The sequence below is a fragment of the Choloepus didactylus genome, chromosome 7 (genome assembly GCF_015220235.1).
Source record: "Choloepus didactylus isolate mChoDid1 chromosome 7, mChoDid1.pri, whole genome shotgun sequence".
In the NCBI taxonomy this organism is placed as follows: Eukaryota; Metazoa; Chordata; class Mammalia; order Pilosa; family Megalonychidae; genus Choloepus; species Choloepus didactylus.
Genome location: NC_051313.1, coordinates 925,384 through 950,513, shown reverse-complemented (window position 1 = coordinate 950,513; position 25,130 = coordinate 925,384). Strand labels below are relative to the sequence as shown.

The window sequence follows — 25,130 nt, the reverse complement described above, 5'->3', positions numbered from 1 at the left end:
TGGAGAGGGGGAAGGAGACGGCAGGGCGACGGGGGAGAGGGGAGGTGCCGGAGAGGGGAAGGCCAGGGACAGCGGGGGCGGGGTGGGGGTGCCGGCGGAACGCGCCTCCCGGAGAAAGTACACTACCCCCCCCATCCCTGAGCCCATGCTCGGAAGGCGCCCGAGCAGCAGCAGCGGGGAGGTGTCCCCGCGTCCCCCGCCGGCGGGAGGAGCCGAGGCCGCAGCCCCAACGGGCGCGGCCGACCCCGGGATAGGCCCTGAGCGGCCGGGGGCGCGCAGGCCGGGACAAGCCGGGCGAAGACGCGCGGGGTCCGCCGGCCGAGGCGCGGGATCGCAGAGAACGCAGGACGCGCGGGAGGCGCCGCGGGGCGCGGGCTGCTCCCAGGACCCTCCCCGCCAGGAGGACGCGGCCCTCGCGCTCCGGGGCCGGCGCCGGGCGTGCGCTGGGAGGGAGACTTACCCGGGGGCGCGGGGACGCGGGAGGCGCAGACCCGGACGAGGACGGGCGCGCGCGGGCAGAGAGGCGGCCCCCGGGGCCCCGGGGTGCGCCGGCCCCGCCCCGCCCCGCCCCCGGGCGCACCCAGGCGGCGCGGCCCCGCGCGCATCCAGCGCCGGCGCCCAGAGTCGGCGGCCGCTCGGGGCTTGCTGTTGCCCGGCCGCCGCTCGCTTCTGGAGGCGCCCCTCCGCCCGCGGCCGCCGCGCTGCCCAAGGACAACTTCCGCGCCGTCCGGCTGTCCCCGCTCGCCGAGGCCCGAAGTTGGAGCGCGGGCGCCGGCATGGGCAGCAGCGTGGTGTACGAGTGGCTGCGGGCGCTGCGGCTCGCGCAGTACGCGCAGTCCTTCGTGGACAACGGCTACGACGACCTGGAGGTGTGCCGGCAGATCGGGGACCCTGACCTGGACGCCATCGGGGTGCTGGCGCCCGCGCACCGCCGCCGCGTCCTGGAGGCCGTCGGCCGCCTGCGCGAGCAGGACGCGGCCACCGCCGGCCTCTACTTCACGCTCGAGCCGCCGCCGCCCGCTGACCCTGGGCCCCTCGGAAGCCCCGGAGACCTCGGCCGCCCGGGCCAGCCCCGCGGGGACCCCCGCACCCGGGAGCGGGTGAGCCACCCCCGGCTGAAGCTGAAGATCCTGATCCGGGACAAGCTGGTGCGCGACGGCGTGCACCTGGGCAAGCCCCCGTACTCTCGCCAGGTAAGCAGGCGCGGAGGCGGGCGCTCGGGCCTGCGGGCTTCCCTTTTGCGTTTTTCTCTCCTGGCTCCTTATTCCTTCCTTCCCGGTGTCACAGCTGCTGGTGACACGGACTCTGCACCCAGGCGTTCGCCCTCCACTGGGGCCAGGTCTCCGCGCAGCCCCCGGCGTGCCGCTGCCGGAACCGGAGTCCTGGGCTCCTCTGGGTGGCTGCAGTGGGTTGGGGGGTGGGGGTGCTCCCGTTCTCTCTGGGCCTGAAGGGGATGGAAGGATGGGTAAGAGCTATGCTCTCTTGGGCCTGCCTTTTCTTTCTTTTTCCTTCCTTTTTGGCTGACTCCGGAAGGGGGACTGGAGGTCTCTGTCCGTTCGCTCGGAGGGCAGGGAAAGCGGCGGCCCTTTAGCCTGGTGCTGCCCCACAGCAGCACGTCTGTGAAGTTGCCGGGACACGGACTAGCTGGGGGCCGCAGGAGTTAAGGAGACACATGCTCGTCCCCTTGGCTTGAGTTTCTTACACGTATACAGCACGTAGGAAGGTGCTGGGGCCTGAGGGTCCCAGGGCTGTGGAGGGGGCTCCGGAGCTCAGGGCACGGACTGGCTTGTTGTTAACTAGGAATGAGAGGGCGCGGCCTCTGGAAAGTCCGCCTGTCCGGCATTTGGGAGGGGAGTGCCGTGTGCAAGGAAAAGCTTTTCAGGACGGAGGGTGCGGGGAAGGGCCTGGAAGCTTCGCGGCTGCTCTGCGTGGGAGGCTGACAGGTGGGCCTGGGTGTTGAAATAGCTCACTAGCAAAAAGTCCCATTTCCCAGCAGAGCTGCCTCCGCTCGGAGCCTGCCGGGGTGGGTTCCTGCAGCTGCTTACCTGGCTAGTCACCCTGGACAGCGCACACCTGCGCCTGAAGAGCCCAGGCAAGGCTGGGGGGAAACAGGCCGAGGTGCTGGGGCTGGCAGGGAGAGGCCACGCGCGCCCCGGGAGAAGGAGCCGTGCAGGGCTGAGGGTCCTCGTTGCTTCAGGAAGTGATGCCTGGAGTTCAGAAAGCCCAAGGGGAGGCTTCATAAATACTGGGTGACAATAGGGGAGCCAAGGGGCAGAAGGGGTTCACATGTCTTGCAAATGAGATGGGGGGTTCAGATAACTTGCCCCAGAGTGGAAGTGGTTTTTACAGAGATGACGGAGGGCACTTGGCTCTGACTGTCGCTGGCCTGTGCCCCCCGCGGGGACTGTGGTGCAGAGGAGTCAGGGGTGTCCTATAGGGCTAGGGTCTCCCACTGCCAGGGAGGGGCCTCACTGCAGAGGGCAGTTCAGGAGGATGAGGGGGAGATGCTGGCTGTCAGCATCCCGGGGAGGGAGGTGGGCTCAGCCGAGGGCATGGGGGGCTGCCCAGAGCCGGTCCGGAAAAGGGTGGGGGGTGGGGGTGGCTCCAGGTGGGAAGGGTGTGCCCAAAGGAGCAAAGTTGGGTTCTGATTCTCGAAATTAAACAAAGGCAGGCCTGAAGGTCAAATATAGAAGTTGATTTTCAGGGCATTGGAAGTCTGTGCACTGACTTAGATCTGTGAGAGTTAAGTGTGGTTTATCCAAGACGTTTCCAGCTTGTTTCGTAGCTGTGTACTTTCACAGAAAGCATTATGTCAGTCAGCTTTACTTTTATATAAGCCCCATAGCAATGTTTGGCAATGAAGATACACCTTGTTCACTTTCTCTACACATGTAATTCTCCATCTTGAACGAAGTGCACGGGTGAATTGGGGACAGGGCATTTTCATTACTTCCCTCACTGAGGCTCCAGCTGGGGACTGAGAAATTGGAGCTGACAGACTTTGTTGTAAGAAAGAATAATCCTGTTCCTGCCTGTCCACTTACTGGTTACAGGAGAAATAGGCACTGAAACAGGGATTAATGCAAAACCAGTATGCAGGAAGCTCAGCATAGAAGTAGACAGAACCAGATCATGCTGGCAGCTTTGAATTCATTGCTTATCTGTAAGTTGCCTCTTAATTTTGGATTTTAATCTTTTTAAGATTTTGTTGTCTGATGCAGCTTGTTTCTTTGCAAACAGGGTAAGTTTTAGGGCAACTCCCGTCACAGTCTGTCCAGCCTCCCAGCTCTGAGCTCAGGCTGTGCACTGTTTGTCATGTGCCCTCAGGTTTCTGCTTATGGGAACAGCTTTGTGTCTTGGGCGTTTGCATCGGTGACCCCCTTATGTGCTGTGAGGATATCAGGCAGCTCAGAGGTGGGACCTCGGTGGAGGTGGGATGGAGTTGGTGCAGTGACTGATGGAGAATCTCTGCCTGGAAACTGGGTTTGCCCCGTCACCGTCCAGGGTGCCTTAATTTGGAGCTCAGAGTGTTCACTGAGTCTTCTCAGCAGATGCCACTTTTCCCTCTTAGGTGAGTCAAAATGAAGTAAAAAGAAATTTTCCCTTTGCTTTCTGAAGAAAGTCTATAGCTTTGGAAAACCAGGGCTTGGAAAGAGCCGGGTGTGTCCCTTCTTGGGCCACTGCGATTTCTGGTTTGTGAAATGGGGAGAATCCACTTCACAAGGTGGGGTTCCCTGAGGATGCACGAGACATTACCTCATTGCCTTCCTGTTATCCAGGTCGGCCTCTGGGAACCTGGGGTGCGGCAGGGGAGAGCGACAGTGAGGGGGGCATGGGTGGGGGCAGCAACTGTGCCTGCAGGGGTCCTAGCCGGCTCACCAGAGCTGACATCTCATCCGGGGCCTGACAGTGGCTTGAGCCTGAGAGGAGCAGTGTCCCGGGGGAGAGCTCCTGGTACAGAGAGCAGGTACATCGGGGTTGGGTGAGAGGGAGATGAGCAGCGGTGAGCAGTGGAAGGGATTCTGGCTGGAGCAGCACAGGCTTGGAGGAAGTGGCCAGGGTGGGGCTGGGAGACGGCCAGTGGCCAGTCCTGGTGGCCTGGAAGTCTTGCTAAGGGTCTGACTGGACTACAGGAGCAGAGGGCAGTTCCTGACCAGTCCCAACCAGGGACAGAGAACAGTTAGGAGGGACAGGCTGGTGGAGACGGTGTTGGAGGGGCAGTGGCGGTCATTGGAAGGTCGAATGGACAGAGCTTGGTCATCGTTTGGGTGACAGGGGTGAGAAGACAGGGGTCAGGGACTTGCAGTTTCCTGGTCTAGGACTGCGAGGCCATCCCGAGGCCGGGGCCCCGGGAGCAGAGTGTACCTGGGGAGAAAGATGCCGTGTTCAGGGTTGACGTGCCGAGTGTGCAGTGCCTGTGGCTTTGCAAATGCATGTGCCTGGGGGGCACTTGGCAGCATGGCCGAGGGGCAGGGGAGAGACCCTGGGTCAGGAGAGAGAGATTTGGGAGCCACCGGACACGAGTGAGCTGTGGAAGAGAGGACAGAGCCCTGGGCACGGCAGGCTCTCCGAGGTGGGCGGCCTGTGGGGGAGCACGGGTGGGAGGGGAAGGGGGACGGCGCGTCCTGCAGGCGGCGGGAGACCGGGTGACGGGGGGAGGTCAGGAGCCACCAGGTCTGCAGGTTTGGGTGACGGGACCAGCCACGTCCATCAGCCAAGGACTGGGGGGAAGAGAAGGGACGGGGTGGAGTGTGGACGACTTTTTATCAGGGTTTGCTGAGGAGATGGAGCCACGGCTGGGGCTACGGGAAGGAGGGAGACTTTGGGACAAGGGAAGGTGTGTTAGTTGCCCAGCTGCGGAAGCAAACGCAGCGGAGTGGCTTAAACAACGGGGTTGTTGGCTCACGGCTTTGAGTCCAGGTTCCACAATTGAGGCTTCTTCAAGGCGGCGCTTTCTCCCCGAAGCCTGTGGCGACCGGGGCTGGCTGCCGGCGGCCCTCGGTCCTTGGCTCTTCTGTCGCCCGGCAGTGCACACGGCGGCCTCTCCTTTCTCCTCCGGGTTCTCTTGCTCTTCCCCAGGCGTCCTCTCGTGTCCTTCGCTCACGAGGACTCCGGCCGTCCGGGACTGAGGCCATCTCGGTCGCCTCGGGCACTTCAAAGACATCTTCAAGGTCCACTTCCCGAGTGGGTCATGCCCACGGCCGGGGCTGGGGTCTGCACCTGCCTTTTCTGATTTAGTTTGGGGGCTTGTGTGTTATTCTAAGTGTGGGAGGAGGCAGAGCGTGTCCGAGTGTCGGCGTTACAGGGCCAGTAGGGAAGGAGGGCCGAGGAGTTGGAGAAAGAAGACAACCTGGGGAAGCAGGTCCTTGCGGAGGTGGGCGGGGACGTGCCAGGGCGCGGGCCGGGAGGGGAGGTCCGGCTCACAGGGGGGCCCCGCCACGGCGGCCGGGGAAGGGGGAGGTGGGTGAGGGGTCTGGACCTCCGCGGGTGCCACGCCCAGGGGCCCTCCCATCTCTCTGAGCGTCTGACCAGTGCGGGGAGAGATGCAGGATCCGAAGTTGGAGAAGAATGTTGTGTTAATACACAAGTGTTAGGTATTTGATGTGGTGTTTACAATGATACCTAAATATAAACATTATGCAATAAAAATGTATGTGATTATACATAACTGCACACATGTGGAAGGTACTGCCACCACTCATACATTTATGATGCAGGTGATGGGATATTCACGGTGTTTTATTGAGTGCCGTGAAGTTCGGCAATGCTTGTGCAGGGGGCTGTTGTGGATGTGAAGGGAGGGGGCTGTAAAGGTGTCTACTTCCTAGCAGACTCCAGCCCTGGTGGGTGGGGTGGGCTTCTCGACGTCTTTACCTGGCAAGCACTGTAAGGCCACCGCCCTAGCGGAACCCTAGCCTGAGTGTATAGCAACACCGCAGGAGTGTTGGGCTCTGTGTGAGCCTTTTTGTGAGTTTTCCTAAGTGATGGGACTGTCATGTAAATAAAGCTGCGTATGGATGTTTTGGAGAGATGCTTAGGAGGAAGGAATTTGGAGAGACGGAAGGTGCTGTGCAGCCTTCCATATCTGGGGTCACGGTGGAGGAGTAGAAGTACCTAGGAAGGAAAGAGAGAAATTGGCAAAGATACGCTTTCTCTCCTTTGGAGTTTTGCCCTGGGTACTGGCAGAAGCTGAAATGACAGTAAAATTTCCTCCTGCCCAAGAATCCCTTCTGCCTTATGAACAGATTGGAAGCTGGCAAACTTCAGTTTTTCTCAACTCAAACCAGTGTCCTCAAGTATCCTCAACTTTGGTTATTGAAGGTCCTTCTTGGCTTTTTTATCTCCAGTCTCTGATTGGAGCATGGTGGAAATGGAAAAAAGATGGAGACAAATGTGTGGGTGGGGTGGGGGATGCCACTATCCTCATGCTCCTTATAGTGTATTGTTTGTGTAGAGTCCACTTTCAAGGACCCTCAGCCACCCATCCATTTATCTACACACCATCCATCCATCCATCCACCCAACCAACCATCCACCCACCTATCCATCCATCCATCCATCCCTCCACTGTCCATCACTCATCCATCCACTCACCTGTCTACCCATCCATTCATCTACCCTCCATCTGCTCACCTGTCCATCCAACCACCTATTCACCTATGCATCCACCCACCCACCCATCCACTCATCTATCATCCACCCACCCACCCTTCCATCCATCAATCCATCATCCATCCATCTATCCATCTACTGTCCATCACTCATCCATCCACTCACCTGTCTACCCATCCATTCATCTACCCTCCATCTGTTTCCCTATCTGTCCAATCACCCACCACCCATCCACTCATCCATCCACCCACCCTCCATTTACTGCACGGAGCACCTGCCACACGCTGGCCTGGATTACAGCAGTGAATGATACAGATGTGACTCTGCTTACAACTGAGTGGACACGTGGTAGGCCCAGCCCAGGGCTGACATGTAGTACGTGAACTATGTAAAAGCTGAATGTTAATTTTACAAATGCCAAGGGTTTGAGAATTATTCACTTAAATTTATTTCAAATGTTAAAAAAGGAGCAAGTTTGGTTAAAATTTGAGTGTAAGGTTAGTGATAAACTTTAAAATGAAAACATGTTTATGCATTACATATTTTAAAGAAAGAGTTGGGAGTTAACGTGCTCCCCTTACAGGACATTTAGGAAGTAGACCTTCGCAACAGGGCTGGGACCAGGGTGGGGTAAGCGAGGCCCCCAGTCTCAGGCTGCTGTCGGCTCTGGCCGTGCTAGTCATGAAGCGTCAATGCCTGTGGGTGCCCCATCAGCATCCCTCAGCCAGACGCTGAGCAGCCGCCCCCTCTTCCCAGCACCCACCCCGGGAACTGTGAGCTGTGCACCGAGGTGGGGTGGTCCCCACACCACGCAGGCCTGGCTGTGCGGGGCCCATGGAGCCTGTCCACACAGGGTGGCCTGGGCCTCCCCTCCTCCGCCCAGCGCGTGGTGGCACAGCTCTGCTCCTCGCAGGGCCGCCTTGGGCTCCTCTGCAGGTGGGGCCACTGGTGGTCACCTGGCTGGGCTTGTGGGGATCAGGTGGACAATCACCTGTGATGTGGTGGACGAATGCCTGGCTCGTGGAGAGACTCGCGCTGGCCTGGTCACCCCCCCGCCCCGGCCCCGTGTGGGCACCACAGCCCCGTTGTGGTGGGTGAGTGTCGGGTGTTTGGTATCAGATCAGCTCTGAATTTCCAGTGCAAAGGTGCCTGATCATTTCTGCACGCCTGAGGAAGCAGTCATGAAAACAATTTGTTAAAATATAAAGATTTCAGAATTTAGATACCAAGATTAGGTTATGGTCGTACAAGAACCTCTTGGCAGACTGCAGTGTTGCCGTCACTGCATCACGTCTGGAACTCTGCACCCCGGGTGTCCTCCGGTGCCTGCACCTCCCCGTGGAGGGGCTCCGGTGGGCACAGGCTGCTGCTTCCAAGGTGGTTCAGAATAAAATCAGCTACGAGCAATGACGTTCGTTAAAATGTGAAATGTAAAATAGAATCTAATGACAAAATGATGAGTGTTTTTCTGGTGTGACTTGAAAAGTGGACTTTATGTTGTGTGACATTTATAATTTTTCTAGTTTCAAATCCTTCAAAAAGTCTGCTCTTGGTTGTGTCGGTGTCTGCACACTTGGCGTCCCCCAACGGGCTTTCCAACGTCGGTTCCCTGTTTATCTGCAAAGAGCAAGACGCCGTGGAGGCCTCCCTGGTGGGAACAGTGTGGCGGCGCCTCGGGCCCTGAGCCGGGCAGGTGGGCGGGGCCCTCCGGGTGGTCGCGGGGTCGTCCCCGGGGATCTTGCGGCCTGTCGTTGCTGGTCCTCGACCCTCCCCACGGCCGTGCGGCGTCGGCCAGGCTCTCGTTGCCGCCTCTCACCTCCCCGTGCTTGAGCGGAGCCGAGGCCACAGGGCACCTCGTGTCCAAGACGCGCCAGGAGAATAAGAATCAGAGAAGGGATTTCTTTTCATGAAAGGGGCAGTCCTCTCAGAACACGACAGCGCTCAGGGGTGTGTTCTGAAGTGCATCTCCCCGAGGCGGACGGGTCAGAGCGCGTGGGGGCGAGGGCAGGGCCGGGCGTGGGCGGTGCGGGCGCTGCAGGTGCTGCTCCAAGCCCCGCGCGCGCCGAGGCCCCGGCGTTAGATCAGCCGCTGCCTGGGCTGGGGGGCTGGGGAGGGGGTGTCCCCGTTTTCAGTCCATTTGAAAGCTGAGGGCAGTGAGCGTGGACGCGGCGAGGGCTCTGCCTTGCACGGAGACTGACATCAGCCCCTGGAGATTTCCTTACTGCTGCTAATCTGAGTAGATGGTCGGAGGCGCTTCAGAAGGCTCCCAGTTATGTTTCCTTAAAGTTACAAATGCAAACCGGGGAAGCCCACTTCATTACAATGTGTCTGAAAGATAAGGGGAACTGCTGGGATGTATTCTTTGTTACCAAAATCATAATGCACAGGTTGTTTGAATCTGGAGATGGATGTTTCCTTTAGACATCCCATAACTTTATGACAAAACTAGGGACACACCAGAGTGTACCTTTTTGAAGCTTCACCTCCTCTATTGGAAAAATTATTTTAAGTATTAGTCATATATAGTATTAGTATTATGTAATCCAGAGCAATTATTCCTGTCTTCACTCCTGCTTTAATTTAAAGCAGTTAATTAAAATAAAAAATAAATTTCAATTTTAAATTAATCAGATTCAGTAAAAATAGTTCATCTATGAAATAGAATTTGCACTTACCAAACTAAAATATTATACCTAGTAGTTTGTACTGTTCACTGTTTTAAATCTTCAGCACAAATAAAAGCTTCAAGTGGTCATATCAGAATAAAAGAATTGAACTAACTCCAGTTGTGTTTCTTCTATTTTGCAAGTCACTGTTTATTTCCTACCAACCATTTTACTTAGGAATATGTAGCAAAACGGGGAGATGTGATGGCCTGCACAGACTTTCTCTCCAAGGGGCTCCTGTAGCCAAGCCCGGGGTGAGGAGCCAGGGGTGTCCTGGACGGTCCCTGAATGAGCTTCCAGTAAGATGTAACGCTTAGTAGCGGTAGTAAGGGCCATATATTCGAGGCTAATATAAAGACTATTAACACTCTGTAGCCACAGCTTTAGAATTTTGGCCAACAGAGATTTTTTTTTCAGGGTGGGGTGTGTTATGCTCATAATAAAATTACTTTTTTTTCTGATGGAAAAGTAAACACACTGAACTGAGAAAATTTGGAGAACACTGAAGCAAATAAAGAAGAAATGAAAATGACCTGTATTACAATTTTTAATCTTATCTGATATTACTTTAAAGTCATTTGTGTGTAAGGATGTCAGTTTGTACAGATGCACAAAATTGGCATTACACTCTACAGGGCTAAAGGTAAGGTTACTCCTGTGTTAGGAGATTTTGTTTGAAAATGACATATTTTGTTGTAGCTTAGTGCCAGAATTAATTTAAGCATTTCCTTATTGGGTTGGAAATTTGCCTGTGTCATTGTTGATGATTGTAATTTTTTATTCTTTGAAAATGTCATGTTTGAGAAATGGTATTTCATCATTCTCTGTGTCAGGTTTTCTTGGATGCCCACCTTATGTGAGTCCGTGTTTGTGGCTCTTTATATTTATAATTACGTAGTACTCACTTATGGTGGTAGGTTGTTTTTTCCTACTGGTGTCAGACCTTTTCCAGTTGCTTTGTAGGAGCCCTTTATATATTAAGGATAATAAATCAATGTTGATCATAGATATTGCAAAACATTTTTCCAGATGTGGTTTATCTTAGAATTTTATGTTTTTTTTTTTTAATGTCCAAAATTTAGAAGCAGTTCTGTATTCTACCTCATCAGGAGTATTTTAGCTATTTCTTCCCAAACAGAAGAATAGAGATTACAGATTCAGAGAGAACTCTGTTTGAATTCTTTCGGTGAGTTGTTTGATCTTTTGGAATCTGAGTTGCATCATCCAGAAAGTGGTGCGCGGCTGGCATGTTCCTGCGTCTGTGTGCGGATTCCACGAGGCGGCTGGGGGAAGGATGCGTGGCCGGCTCCGGAGACGGCGGCCGTGGGTGGCGCTGCAGAGGGAGAACCTTAAACCGTTAATCCATGTCCTCGCCATTCACTGGGGGTCTGAGTGTTCTCATGATTTAAAAGGACTCTTTAAATAATGACAAAAAGGGCAGTAATGTTTTTGCCTGTTACAGCAACTGAAAATATTTTGCTCAACATTGTCTTTTAGGTTTTCCCTTTTTATTTCTTAGTAAAGAAGTATAGTTAATTGTAATTGTTTTTATCCTTATAAATGTCTTCTCTAGTCCAAAATCAGTTAATATTTACCTATATTTCCTATTAATTTTATGGTTTCATTTTACACTGAACTTTCTAATGCATCTGAAATTTATTTCAGTACATGATATATGGTGAAACTCTAATGTTTTTTTTCTCTGAGTAGCTACTTCCAAAAACTTCTGAGTATCTTCCCCTTCTACGTTGGCCACATGCCCCATTCATCATCTTTTAGCTCTCAGGGTTTTGTGTCAGTGCAATCAGGGGCACTTTGATTCTTTTCCAGTCCTCGCAGTGTTAAATACTGTAGATTTATAATTCTTAAGACTTTTCTGTGACAGCGAGGCTCGGCATCTCTTTGCTCTTCTTTTAACATTTTTCCTGGTTATTCTTGACCCTTCATTATTGCAGATGAGCTCTAGAATATTTCTAAATGCCCTTAAGAAAAAATCTCTTTTTGTCAGGATTAAAGTTGACATTAATTTGGAATAAGCCATTATATTTATAGTGAACAGTCTCCCTAATCTGGTAATTTTATGTCTCTCCATTTAAGCAGATCTTTTATAGTTTTAAATAAAGTTTAATCATTTTCTCCATATGATAATCTCAAGATTACTGTTTTGCTTTATGTTTTTGTTTTTGTTAATTGCTGCTTGAATCTTTCCCATCTTATTATAATGTTACGTATGACAGATTTTACTTTTTGTGAATTTGCCATTTACGTCTTAAGAACACATTTCAAGAACATTTTGTTGAACTATTATTTCTTTAAGATTTTTCAGTTTTGTATTTTATACAAATATTTTACACATACCTTATACACACATGATATTATCCCCTTCTTGATTGTAATTACAGGTCTCCTTTGTTCCGGTCTTACTGCACTGGCTGGAATTTACACAGCCACGTTATATAATAACGATAATTAGGCATCTTGTCTTATTCCCAGTTCTTTGCTGTTTCCTGTCACTGGCTGTTAAGACAATCTTCGTGATGCTAAGGGAACATCCTTCTTTTCCTAATTCTGTAGGAATTTGTTATTGGTAATGGGTATTGGATGCTAACCGCACGTCTGCTCCTCTGGGCCTGTAGCCTGCGTCTCGTTGGTGGACACCTGAGGTCAAACCACCCTCACGAGGCTGAGGGGAGTAAAAGGGGGGTGACGTCTCTGCGGCAGCCGCAGTGTGACCCCCTTGCACCCGGGTTGTTGCTGCCTCTGGTTAATTGTCTTCTCTGCCGCTGGCGCCTGCCGTGGCCCTGGTGCTCCCTGACGGACAGAACCATCAGCGATGGCACTGGGGCGGGGCGCAGCGTGGTGGGCTGGGGCCGGGGGTCTGGTTTGTGCAGACCCCGGGAGGGACCCAAGGGGTCTGATGCTCTAACTGGAATTCCTGCTGATTTTACTGTTTTTGTGGCAAAGATGGGCTTTTTAGTCAGTGCAGTTCAGGAAGTCCCTCCCGATTCCGGAGCTGTGTTTTTCCCCTTCATCTCACTCCCTTGCTCAGCAATCGCCCCCTCCCCACGCCTTTTAGGGGGAAATGGAGAGAGGGGCTGCCTGCCAGAGGCCCTTTCGGATGGAAAGCCCTTACAAGGGAGACTGGAGTGGCATCATTTTAATTTAGGGCTTTGCATAAAAACAACAGCCCAATGCATAACAGATAAAATTGATAAACTTTGTAAGAAATATTATTTAGCCAGTACCTGATTTACATTTAAACATTCATTTAGTGATCAACTAGAGGTATTTTTAAAGGTCATTGGAACAAGGATTAAAAAGTGGTACAGGAATAGCATGTTTCTAGAGAAAATGCCTAAAATCAGGTGTTGAGTTCAGCTGAGTTGCCAGAAATGGGGGCACCCGACGCTTCCGAAGCCACCCGTTGGTCACACAGTAAAGATGACACCACCTTCCAGTAACGCGTGTCCAAGCGGAGCGGACCATGGTTACAGCGTCGACTGCTGCCCTGGGGACTCCTCGTTGACAAAAGCTGAAGCGCACTAAGTGGCAGCGATATTGCCATGGCCAGAGAGTAGTACAGCTGTGGACGAGGGTTACGAAGGGAAGACGTTTTCCGTAAACCCCTGAGCGGTCCTTCTGGCCCCTTCCGAAGGGATCGGGCTAAGGTGAAAAGTAGCTGCACCTGAGAGGAAGGAACACACGGTTTCTTCCAACAGATACAGGGAACGGCCGGGCTCAGTGCAGCCCCTGCCCCTTGCGGGCGCTGAGGAAGGAAGGGATCGGTGCTCCCGGGGTGGCGGAGATGCACGGTGGGGACGAGCTCGGACACACACGCGGCCTCCGGCACGGGTCAGAGCTGAGCCCCAGGCTGCGCGGAGCCGTTTGCTCCCAAGACCGGCTTCATTTTGTGGAGAGTTGAGGTCAGGCTGGTGACATTAGCTTTGAGGGTTATTTTAAATCAGAGTGTACTGCAGCTCTTGGCATAGCAGTTTAGGTCAACATGTTTGTCTCTGTTAATATGGGCCCGTATATTCATATGCTTATTTTGAATGTGGTGTGGCCTCGAATCTTCCTATCTCTGTTTATTAATACACCATGGCAGTACAGCTTGGACGGCTGGGCCGTGTGACACCTGCTCTCTGGCAGAAGTGGGGTGTCCTGACCCCTTGTTGGGTGCACAGGCTAAGAACATTGAGAATGACTGTTGGGGGGATGGGGGAGATGTGTCCGTTTGAAAGCTGTCAAGTTGAAAAGCAAGCGCACAGGGAGCAGTGGCCTCAAGTTGGGCTCTGAAAACTTCTTAGTGCTTTGAATTTGTTACTTGTGAAAACTGGACTCCCTGGTTCACCCCCGTGTGAGGTGGTTACGGGCGTGTTTCCTTGTCTTGTCTGCTCCTGGAGGGACTTTTCTTCTGGCTTCCACCCCTTTCCCCGTGGAGCTTAGAAAGCTGAAGTATTATCTCCCATTCCCTCTTGGGTTTACTTTTCTCGTCAGACTTGGACAGGTTAGGATAAGCTTCCTGCTGTTCGTGGCTTCTTCAGGTATCAGAAAACTGCAGAGTAACGACAGTGTGACAGTTGACGGTGACTCACTGCTGCGAGTGCTCTGCCACGCTGCCTCAGTCAGTCCCAGTAATGAGATGTTACCTTTGCTCTTTCTGTCCACAGAGGAGGGACCTGAGGCCTGAAGAGCCTGTAAGTTGCCCGGGTCCCAGCAGTAGCGGTTCCCACCTGAGGGCAGGTGTGTGGCCCGAGGCCTGGATCTGAGCCGCCCTGCGGTCCCTCCGCACCTTCCCTGCTGGGGCCGAAACAGGCGAGCGGGAGGGCGTGGAGGTGCTCCAGGGAGTTTCATTGTTTTTTTTTTAATTAATAGCATGCTAATTAATTTAAATTTTGAAGACATTATGGTAGAATGAATCCATGTTTTACACTTAAGGAGAATTCCTTCATTCTTTCAACATTATTTTAGTCAATGTTAAATTCTTAGAGATTCAAGCCTTCCTTCTTTTTTACAAGGGGGAGAGTAATATGAGAGGCAGGCATTTAATCAAATTATTATTACGTTTTTTACTCAGAATGCTTCTAGAAGTTATTCTGAGTTGCTTTCATGGCCTCCAGCACAGTTTCTGAATATCCATGGTAACATATTTAGCATTTGAGGGAGGATTTTTAGCTTTTGGAAACAGTTGGCAGTCATCTTGTTAGGTAAGTTAGCTCACAGGTAGCCTATTTTTACTTTCAAATCCAAAACCCACAGAAATGTGACTACAAAGTGTCGAGCCTGGTTCTCTTAGGAATAGGGAACTCCGGGAGACTTGGTTCACTGATGTCCTGCTTGCGTGTGCGGCTCTGTTGTAATAATAAGCATAGTCTCCCCCAAATTTACTCTGGAGGACATGATTTTTTACATATTTAAGTCTTGACTTGTTTAAGAAATCTGCTTAGTCATTTATAACAAGTATCCCCTTTGCTGAGACTCATATATTTGAATGATCTTATTTTGATACTGAAATTAAGAATAAATATTTGAAATTCAGTGAGTAGCCTTTATACACTTGGGGAGAAGACGCCCTTCTCTGCTTTAATTGTGAGGGGAAGAACATCCCACTGCACGTATTGCACAGGCCCAGGGAGACTGGGCCACGCTGCGTGGTGAGCCCGGGAGCGGCCGAGGGGTCGTCGGAGCACCTGAGTGCGAGGGGCTCGCGCACTGAGCCGCAGCGTCCTGGCGGTGAGGCAGGGAGGGGGGATTTCAAGACAGTGAGAGAACTGTGGCTGCACTGGGATGTCTGCAGGACTGTAACTTGTTTCACATGATGCTGAGTGACAGTTCTGCTTTCACGCAGGGTGTGGCACGTCACAGGGAAGCTCCACTCCCACTTCAGCAGGGAGAAAAAGATGGATAATCTACAAAATCACCTATTTTAAAAACTCATAAGAGCTGTATGGCCTGAAGGCAGGCGGTGAAAATTTTCATGGAGAGAAGGTGCATGTGCATTGTTTTGCCTTTGGCAGAGCACAAGAGGGAGGGGTGGCAGCCATCAAAGCAGATATGAAGAAAACAGGTAACATTTTCATGAATTTTGAAAAGCCAGATGTGGGCCAGTGTGGCAATCACAAATTCCTCGGACCATTGGTGTTTCAGACCCCTGGTGTTTGCTAAAGCTGCCAGAATGCAGAATACCAGAAATGGATTGGCTTTTACAATGGGGGTTTATTAGTTCACCAATTTACAATTCTAAGGCCATGAAAATATCCTAATTAAGGCATCAAGAGGTAGATACCTTCTCTGAGGAAAGGCTGATAGCATCCGGGGCTCCTCTGTCACATGGGAAGACACATGGCCGGAGTCTGCTGGGCCTTCTTTCCTGGGTTTAGCTTCTGGTTTCCGCGGCTGTCTCCAAAATGTCTCAGGGCTTCCGTCTCTCTTAGCTTCTCTTGGCTCTTGGTTCACTTGGGGCAAACTCTGGATTACATATCTTAGCTTCTCTCCAGAATGTCTCTCTCAGCTTCTCTAAGCGTCTGGGTCTCTGTTGGCTCTGAGGTCTCTTAAGGACTCCAGTAAACTAATGAAGGCCCGTCTTGAAAGGGGGGCGTTCTGGTTTGCTAATGCTGCTGTTATGCAAAACACCATAAATGGATTGGCTTTTATAAAGGGGGGTTATTTGGTTACAGAATTACAGTCTGAAGGCCATAAATTGTCCAAGGTAAGGCATCAACAGTCGAGTACCTTCACTGGAGGATGGCCGGTGGCGTCTGGAGAAACCTCTGCTAGTTCAGAAGGCACGTGGCTGGCGTCTGCTTGCTCCCAGGTGGCTTTCAAAATGGCATTCTCCAAAATGTTGCTCTTGGGGCGTTTTGTCCTCTCTTAGCTGCAGCTGCTCTTCAAAATGTCACTCTCAGTTGCTCTGTGTCAGGGCCTGTGTGGCTCTTTTTAAAGTACTCCAGTGATCCAATAAAGACCCATCCTGAATGAGTGGGACAACACCTCCATGGAAATAATCCAAAGAAAGGTCTCACCCACAGCTGATTGAGTCACATCTCCATGGAAACACTGAACCAATAGGTTCCAACCTCATCAATACTAATACTTCTGCCTCCGCAGGATTGCATCAAAGATAATGGTGTTTGGGGGGGGGGGGTGGCATAATACATCCAAACAGGCACAGGTGGGGTCACATCTCCATGGAGACAACCTAATCACAAGGTCCCATCCACAGTAGATCTGCACCCACAAGTCTGTGTTTAAAGAGCACGGCTTTCCTGGGGTACATACCAGTTTCAAACCAGCACCTGGGCCCACAGGGTTGCACCCCCTTGTCATGAGCCTCCACTGACTACTCGTGAGAACAGTGGGGCGGGGCAGAGGATCAGTGCCTTCCATGGCCCCGGCATACCGGGGCTGACCCACTGCCCCTGGGGGGGAGCAGCACCCACCTGTGTCACAGACTCTTCTCTGAAAGGATGCAAAAGCTGTCACAGCAGGGAGTAGGCAGGAAGCTGCCCACACGTGCCAGGCAAAGCCCGGCAGCCTTGGGTAGGGTGGAGAACTTGCTTTCCCAGCCCTGCACTGCACGTGATAAACCCTGTCTGCACGGGGTGGGGTCTGCATCGTGTCCTGGTGTGAGTTGTAATGGTGCAGTGCTGGCCACAGTGGAGAGGTGTGGACCCGGGACCCACCCCCAGTGCCCGGGAGAGGTTGGCTGTCATGTTGGTAGAGGGTAGGTGCTGGAGCCCACCCCATGGAAACTCATGGCTCGGGGAATGGGAGGGAAGGAGCAGCATTGCACCACCTGAGATCACGTCACAGTAAGTAAAGTTGTGAAATGATGTATGAAAATGGTGATAAGTTAAAGGTGAATACTATAAACCCCAAAACAGCTACTAAATGATACAGATATAACAAATGAGCCAGTAATGAAGGGAAAACATAATCATAAAAAAACACTAATTCCAGTAGGAAGCGGGTAAGAAATAAATGAGGAACAAAGAACAGTTTGGACAAACAGAAAACCAGTAGCAAGGTAATAGACATAAAACCTAACCATATCAATAATTACCTCAGATGCAGTTTCTTAATACTCTTCTTAAAGGCCGAGATTGTCACAGTGCATTAAAGAAAAGCAATACTCAACTATATGCACAAGACATGCATTTTAAGTATAAAACTGTAGATGGGTTAAAGGAAAAACCTGGAAATGTATATTCTGTGCAGACACTAATAAATAGAAATGTGAAATGGCTGCATCAGAACGAGTAACAGACAAAGAGGGACACAGCAGAGTAACAAAGGGTCATCAGTCCTCAGGGTGAGATCTCCCAACAGCATCTTATAAATGCATAAAACGAGAAGTGGAGAATTGAAAGGCAGCACAGACAGAGTGATAATTGTAGTTGGAGGCATCAACACGTGCTCTAAGTAATTGATAGGATATGTAGATAAAAATCAGTAAGAAGATGAAAACTTGAATAACACTATCAAGCAAATTGTTGTAACTGACATTACGTCACTCTCCAGCCAGCACAAGCAGTGCACATATTTTTTTCAAGTGCATGTGGAATATTAGTCATGATAAACCTTATTGTGGCCCCCAAAAGTAGTCTCAATAAATTGAAAAGAATTAAAAGCATGCAAGGCATGTTGATGACCACCGTGGAATTAAATTAAAAATAAATAATAGAAAGATACCTGGAAATGCCTGGATATTTGGGGACTAAATCACACACTTCTAAGTAATACAGGGGTCACAGAAAAATCACAAGGGAAAGTAGAAAATATTTTGAACAGAATGGACATGAATATATAACCTATCAGTATTTGTGGATGCTGCTAAAGAATTGTTTGGAGGGAAATTTTTAGAATGAATGGTAAATGCTTGTAATATAAATGGAGGAAGGCCTCAAATCAGCGATGTAGGCTTCCGTGGTAAGAAACCAGGAGAAAGGACATGGAAGATTTCCTCGGGTATGAAAAGCACAAACCATAAAAGATTATAAATCACACCTCATCAAATTTACATTGTGCCAAAGTGTACAGAACAGAAAGGGGGTGAAAAAGAGCAACTTCACCGTGGAGGAACCTGGCAAACTCTACCTCAGCACGTGGTCAAGGCCACCGCACCTGGGGCGAGGCAGGTGGACACACCCCAGGCAAGGAGGGTGGACGGCGGGTGCCCTGGACGGGATGAGGTGGAGGGGCTTCCCCTCCGGGTCCCCTCCCGCACGCCCATCACCCCGGGCTAGTGACGAGGCCAGCGCCAGACACATCCCGAGGGGCACACTACAAACTCCTGACACTCCTCAGCGCTGCCGAGGGCGTCAGAAACGAGGCAGTCTGAGAACCAGTCACAGCCAGGAAGGGTTTAAGGAGACGCAGTGGCTGAATGTAAAGTGGGGTCCTGGACAGGAGAAGGACGTTAGGGAAAAACTAAGAAGTCCGAATAAAGAGTGCATTTTCGTTAGTAATAACGTAGTCACTGTGAATGTGATGGTTCATTAACTGTAACAGGTGCCATATGAATGTAATGTAATATAATTTAACTTAATATAATATAACATAATATAATAAAATACAGTATAAGTAGGAAAACCAGTGTGGGGTATATGGGAGTTCTCTGTACTATCTTTGTGGTTTTTCTGTAAATCTGAAACTTCTAAAAGTTAAGTTTATTAAAGGATTACATCATTAAGGAATGCATTTGAAATACATTGTTAAGGAAATAAAAGGACAAGATGGTGTCTGGGAGAGAGTATTAGCAAAGCATGTATCAGATAAAGGGCTGGCACCTAAATATGCAGAACTCACAGAACTCACTGATATGAAGATGACTGACTCAATAGAAAAATGTACAAAAATTTGAAAACATATGGATGACATTAGTTTTTAGAGAAACTCAGATTTAAAGCACAAAGAGCTAGAATGGCTAGAATTAAGAACTTGGCCGAAGCTGGACTTAGGAACCCGGCGGAAGCTGGCACTGCCAAGAGCCCGGAGCAATTGGAAGCCCCACGTGCTGGTGGGGACGCAGAATAGTGCAGCCACCTCGGAAAACAGACGCAGGTCCTCGTAAAGGTTGGCACGGACTCAGCTAACAACGGGCAGCCCCTCCCGGCTCTGCACCCAAGTGAAAGACTATGTGAGCGTCCATAGCAGCTTTAATTCAGGCAGCCCCAAATTGGATGCAACCAGCAGATTATTGTAAAGCCGTACGAATAAATACTGATCAGCAAGAAAGGGGACACATTACTGAGAATTGCAATAACACAGTTAACCCCAAAGCTTATGCACCATGAAAGCCAGACACGAGGACCAAATGGGCTGTGATTCCATTTATGTGACTTTCTAGAAAAGACAAAGCTCTAGTGATGGAGGCAGATCCATGATTGCCAGGGACTGCGGCAGACGGCAGAGGGGTCCGTGGAGAACTTTTGAGATGTCAGAAGCGTCATGTATCTTGATCGCAGTTGTGGTTACTTGACTGTATACATTTGTCAAAACTCACTGAGTTGAGCACTTCCTGAGGGTGGATTGCATCTAGCAAACCTGTCCAAAATGCTATAAACCCTGCAGTAACGCATTGGAAGTTTTTGGCAAATGCAGACCTTACATGGATTTTGAACACTTGCAGCATTCTCTCCCAATAATGCTGTGCTCCCTGGGTGTCCTCGAATAGTTGATAACTTCACAGCACCTTGTTTCTTATCTGTGACGTGGGACGACATCCTACGTATCTTATATGAATATTTTGCAAAGATTTAATTAAAGAGTGTATGTCAGGGGCTTAGAAAAGTTCCCAGAACGTAGTAAACATTGAATAATGTCATCTTGGTGATGTGGATGATGCTTTGGTGTCTGGGTAGCAGAGAGGGCTGAGCCTAGAGCTCCCTGTGTTGTCGATGCCCTGAGGGTGAGAACTGAGATAAAGGTTACCGATTTGCCGATGTACTTTACACTGATGTTTGCTTGTGCCGCTGAGCGGACCCAGTTCTGTCACCCGACGTGTCTCTGTTGAGTGCTGTCTGGGCCGGGCATCGCACCAGGCAGTGGAGAGACCCTGGAGAGTAACGAAGGGTGAGGGCTGCCCGTGCCCGCAGGAGCTCGTGCGGCGGTTGCAGTGCGCAGACCATGCCGGGGCGGTGGGCATCCGTGGGGGAGGAGGGCTTCCTGGAGGCGGCAGTGCTGGGCTGGCCCTGGAGTGGGCTGTGTTGGAGGCAAGTGGGCCATCGACCTTTTGTCCTCTTGGGAATGGGAATGCCTTTTTTAAAGTCCATGGAACACTAATGCAAGAGAAAAGCATCTTAAACAGGACGGAGCCTGTGGGACTGTTTGCTCCTGTAGTGAGCTGTGAAGTGATTCCCAAGTGCAGGGAGCTCGAGGCTGCAGGAGCGCGGCTCTGACTGTCCCCACCGTGACTCCGTGCGGACGCTCCTCCCCGCTGATGGGCGAACACGAGACAGTGCAAGGCGACCAGGGGGTCGCCCGGGTTCACTTGGGGCGTGGACCTGGGGGCTGCTCTGCAGGCCGACGCCAATGCCCGCGTCCCACACCTGGTGAGGAGAGGCGCGTCGGTGGCCTAGGGGCAGTTCCCTCAGGATGATGCCGCGTCCCCAGTGGACACCTCCTTTGACACTTCAGGGCCAAGAAAGCTGGTGAGCCTCCTGGAAAGCGGGCGGCAGCGTGGTGGCTGGGGCCCCCGGGGGCAGGTGTGGTCCAGCACAGTCCCCACCGGCCCTCTTGGCCTGCACACCTCTCAGCGTGAGGGCACAGGGTGGAGGGCACGGGGCGGGGGGCATGGGAGGGGGGCACAGGGGGAGGGCATGGGGCGGGGGGCACGGGGTGGAGGGCACAAGTGGTGGTGCTTTGCAGGGAGTGACTAAACCTGCTAGAGCTTTGTAGGCTGAGATTAGTGAGTTCCGTATTTTTGTTTAGTTCTTTGCATTAGCATACTACTAATCATTATTAATTAGTATTAATTACAGTCAGCAAATATTTATTGAACACAACACCAAGCACTGTTTGGTGTCATATGGGGACCGCAGAGGAGGCGCTGCCGGGGTTTGTGTCTGGGGAAGGGGTGTGTGTGTGTGCCCGGGAGGTCACCTGACACCTGAGCTGACAGCCGCCAGGGGGATGAGTAGCATTGTTGTGGGGCACCAGGGGCAGCGTCTGTGTGGACTGGGGGCTGGGGGTCCTTAGGGAGCAGCCGGGACCTCGCAGAGTCCAGGGTTGGCCCTTTACGGAGGCCAAGGGAACTGGATGCGAGTTCTGCAAAAGCTTGTCCATCTGAGAAACTATGCGCTGCGTCTCCTGCACCTCACCCCAAGGCTTTGTGGAGCACACACTCCCAGAATCAGCAAAAGTTAAGATCTCAGGGAGGAAGGTGCAGGGCGTGGACGGTGGGGGGATCGTGGGGGTGGGTGGGGTGTGGACGGTGGGGGGTCCCTAAGGATAGGTGGGCTGTGGATAGTGCGGGGTCCCCTGGGTGGGTGGGGTGTGGACGGTGGGGGTCCCCTGGGTGGGTGGGGGTTCCCTGGGTGGGGTCGGAGCTGGTGGCTGTGCAGTGTGGGATGAGGTGTGGGTCGGGCTGGGGAGCTGGTGGAAAGTGTAGAATTTACCCCATTGCTGGGGGACCTCTCAAGTGTGTTTGACCCGAGAGCGACCTGGACCAGCGGCTTGGCCATGTTCCCCACACCGTGGCCTTTTTTGGCTTCTTTCCAGGTCCCGCAGCAAGGCACTTTCCCCAGCTGCTCCGTCCTGTTCTGCCCCCGTCTCCCCGTCTCTGGGGCTGTGCTCTGTGGACTGCGTCTTCACTCTGCTCCTGCACTGCAGCCATCAGTCCCTTTTCCCGCTTTGCTGACCCCAGGCCACCAAGTGTCAGCAGACACAGCCCTGGCTGCAAAGGGAGGGTCTTCCTGGACCTCTGAGCGACTCGGGGAGCCAGTGCCCACTCCCCGTCCCTGGCAGAGCCTCCTGGAGGGGCTGGGCCACGCTCTGCCCTCTGCCCCGACCCGGGTTAAGTCGATCGGGCTGAACAGTGTGAACCCTGCTCCGAGCTGGGGAAGCAGAACTCTGCCTCCTGGAACTCAGCCGCTGCCAAACGCAGGGGCTTAGAGAAAGCCCGGACCCTCAGCACCTGGCTGGGACGCCCACTGGGGACTCCTGCTGGACGAGGCCGGGCGGTTTGTGTGAGGCCCCGTGCCCCGGCCGCAGGGGCCGCCCCTGCCGGCTGGACCCTCGTGGCCACGGGCACAGTGCTTGTGCTTTCTCTGCATGTTTCCTCACCTGTGTGTCAGAGATAATCGCGGTGCCCCTCACAGCACCATTCTGAGGACTAAATGAGAACTGTCAGGAGGCAGTTAGCCGGGCCTGCTGGGTGCTGCGCTTGGGTGGTGCATTCAGCGCCTGCAGCTGTCGGTGAAGGCAGCAGGACGTGTGCTGTTTGTCCGTGGCATACGAGCCATCGCGTGCCAGTCGCATGCTGGCAGTCCTGGGTCCCAAATGTCTTTAACGTAGCCAGATACTGTACTTCTAACCAAATAAGTCGGCTTTGTTTTCTTTCCTATGTCCCAGTATTATTCAAGTTCAACAAATTGACCAAAACCAGTTCAGATATAACTTCGGTGTTATCTTTTAGAACAGAACGTCGTATTCTGCTAATGGTATGAAGTTGCCTCCTCATGAGGATGCCTGCAGATAACGCACTTCGTTTTGTTCAAGTACGCAGTCGCCGGGTCACTTCTTGCAGACACCCTGCTAGGGCCCTCCAGGAGGCCGCGGGAAGGAAGCCCACACCCTGGAAAATGCCCGCGAGTCAGTCGATGGCATCGCTAGCGCGCTCATTCAGCGCGTGCTGGTGTGTGCGGGGCGGGCGGTGACGGACTCGCACCGCGGGCTCGGGAGGGTAAAGCCTGACAGGCTTCCCGAGTTTGGAGCCAGTCTGGGAAGACATCCCCCAGTGTCGTTTGCAATCTGGATTCTTTGGCATTTGCTCCTGTGGCAGTCTTTCTTTTTCCTTCAAAGTGGATTCATCTTTACCACGAATAGGGAAGAGGTTTTCTGACATTGAGCCTCTGCTAAAAAGCAGCGCCACAAAGAAAACTATCAAAGAAACGACACATTAAGGGATTTTGCTGCAGGAAGGGGAATACTTGTTGCTTGTGTTTTGAGATTTCTGTTTAACACAATTAACCTTTGATTTCCAGCTATCCATAGAGATGGCATGGGCGGAATTCATGTGACTGTTAGATGCGGGAGGTTTTTCAGCACAGTGCCCTGCCACTGGCTGCATGTGCATGCTCAACATGGCACCAGACATGCTCACAGTAGACACGCATGGCATGCACACCCAGACATGGACACACACACGACACAGACACATGGACACACAGACATGGACGCACAGACAGACACATGCACACACACACACAGACATGAACACACACACAGACACATAGACATGAACGCACACATGGACACACAGAGATGAACACATGCACATAGATACATGGACACATGGACATGGAAACACACACGGACATATGCACACAGATGCATGGGCACACAGACACGAACACACACACGGATACATGGATATGGACACACACATGGACACAGGCACACAGACACATGGGCACCCATACACAGACATATATACGACACAGACATATACACACATGGACACACAGACAGGGACACACACCATGTACCCATGCACACTACTGTTGCATGAAACACAGGCACACATGTGCACACCACACATGTACACACATGCATTTGTACATCACACACATGCACACTCATATACACATGTATCTACACAGTGTGCACACCTGGTGCACACACAGGCACATGTGCCTCACCTGTCAGGACTCACTGGGAGGGGCAGGCACTGGACACCGGCCGAGGCAGAGCACAGGGTGTTTGGCTGCCCAGCATTCAGCTCTTTCCTCTCTGACTGGAAGTGTGAAGTGGGGCATCCCAGGTCCCCTCAGCCTGTGGGCGCCTCCCTCCCCTGGCACCCCAGGGGCTACATCCAGCCCTTTGCTACCTCCTCAGCCACGCAGGCTGGCCCTTGTGGGTTTGTTTGTTTTTGTCTCTGTGATCATCACTGAGATTTGTGTGATTCAAGGAAAGAGGCTGAACAACCAGGGAGACAGGCACCCACCCTGCAGAGTCTCCAGGGAGAGGCAGGGACATCAGAGGGCAGGGCTGTCAGGGGAGCTGGGTTTGGGCTGGGGAGCAGGGTGCAGGAGGGGAAGCAGGGTGCAGATGGGGAAGTGGGGTGCAGACGGAGGAGCGGGGTGCAAATGGGAGAATGGGGTGCAGGCGGGGGAGCGGGATGCAGATGGGGGAGCTGGGTACAGATGGGGGAGTGGGGTGCAGATGGGGGAGTGGGCTGCAGATGGGAGAATGGGGTACAGGCAGGGGAGTGGGGTGCAGATGGGGGAGTGGGGTACAGGAGGGGAAGCAGGGTGCAGGTGGGGGAGCAGGGTGCAAACTGGGAAGCGGGGTGCAGATAGGGGACTGAGGTGCAGGCAGGGGAGTGGGGTGCTGGTGGGGGCAGGCCCCCGCGGCACGTCCCATTTGCTGTCTGAATCTGTTATCCTGAGGGCTGCAAACTGGTGTGCAAATCCACATCAATCCAAGCCAGCCTTGGAGCTCACCACTCTGGGTTACCCTCGTTTAAATTCAGCTCCCCTCTCAATGGTGGCACATTAAACAGTCCCTGCAAAAACATATGCCGTTTCTCTACTGTAGACCCTTTTTATGCAGAACCAGAAGGTATGCTTCAGTTATCCCAGGACTTCTGAACTTTTGAGGATTTCAAAATAATAGTTATTTTTTTTTCCT

The 25,130-nt window shown here is 52.3% G+C and overlaps 1 protein-coding gene across 6 annotated transcripts in view; it reads left to right on the top strand.

Moving 5' to 3' along the window:
* Positions 1–411: 411 nt before the first annotated feature.
* The window catches only part of SAMD5 (sterile alpha motif domain containing 5), a 521,996-nt gene continuing 497,277 nt past the window's right edge, over positions 412–25,130 (top strand). For all 6 annotated transcript variants that reach the window (XM_037843635.1, XM_037843638.1, XM_037843637.1 and 3 more), the window contains exon 1: positions 412–1,193. In XM_037843635.1, the coding sequence (XP_037699563.1) occupies positions 777–1,193 (417 nt within the window). In that variant the 5' untranslated portion in view covers positions 412–776. The remainder of the gene's footprint in view (positions 1,194–25,130) is intronic.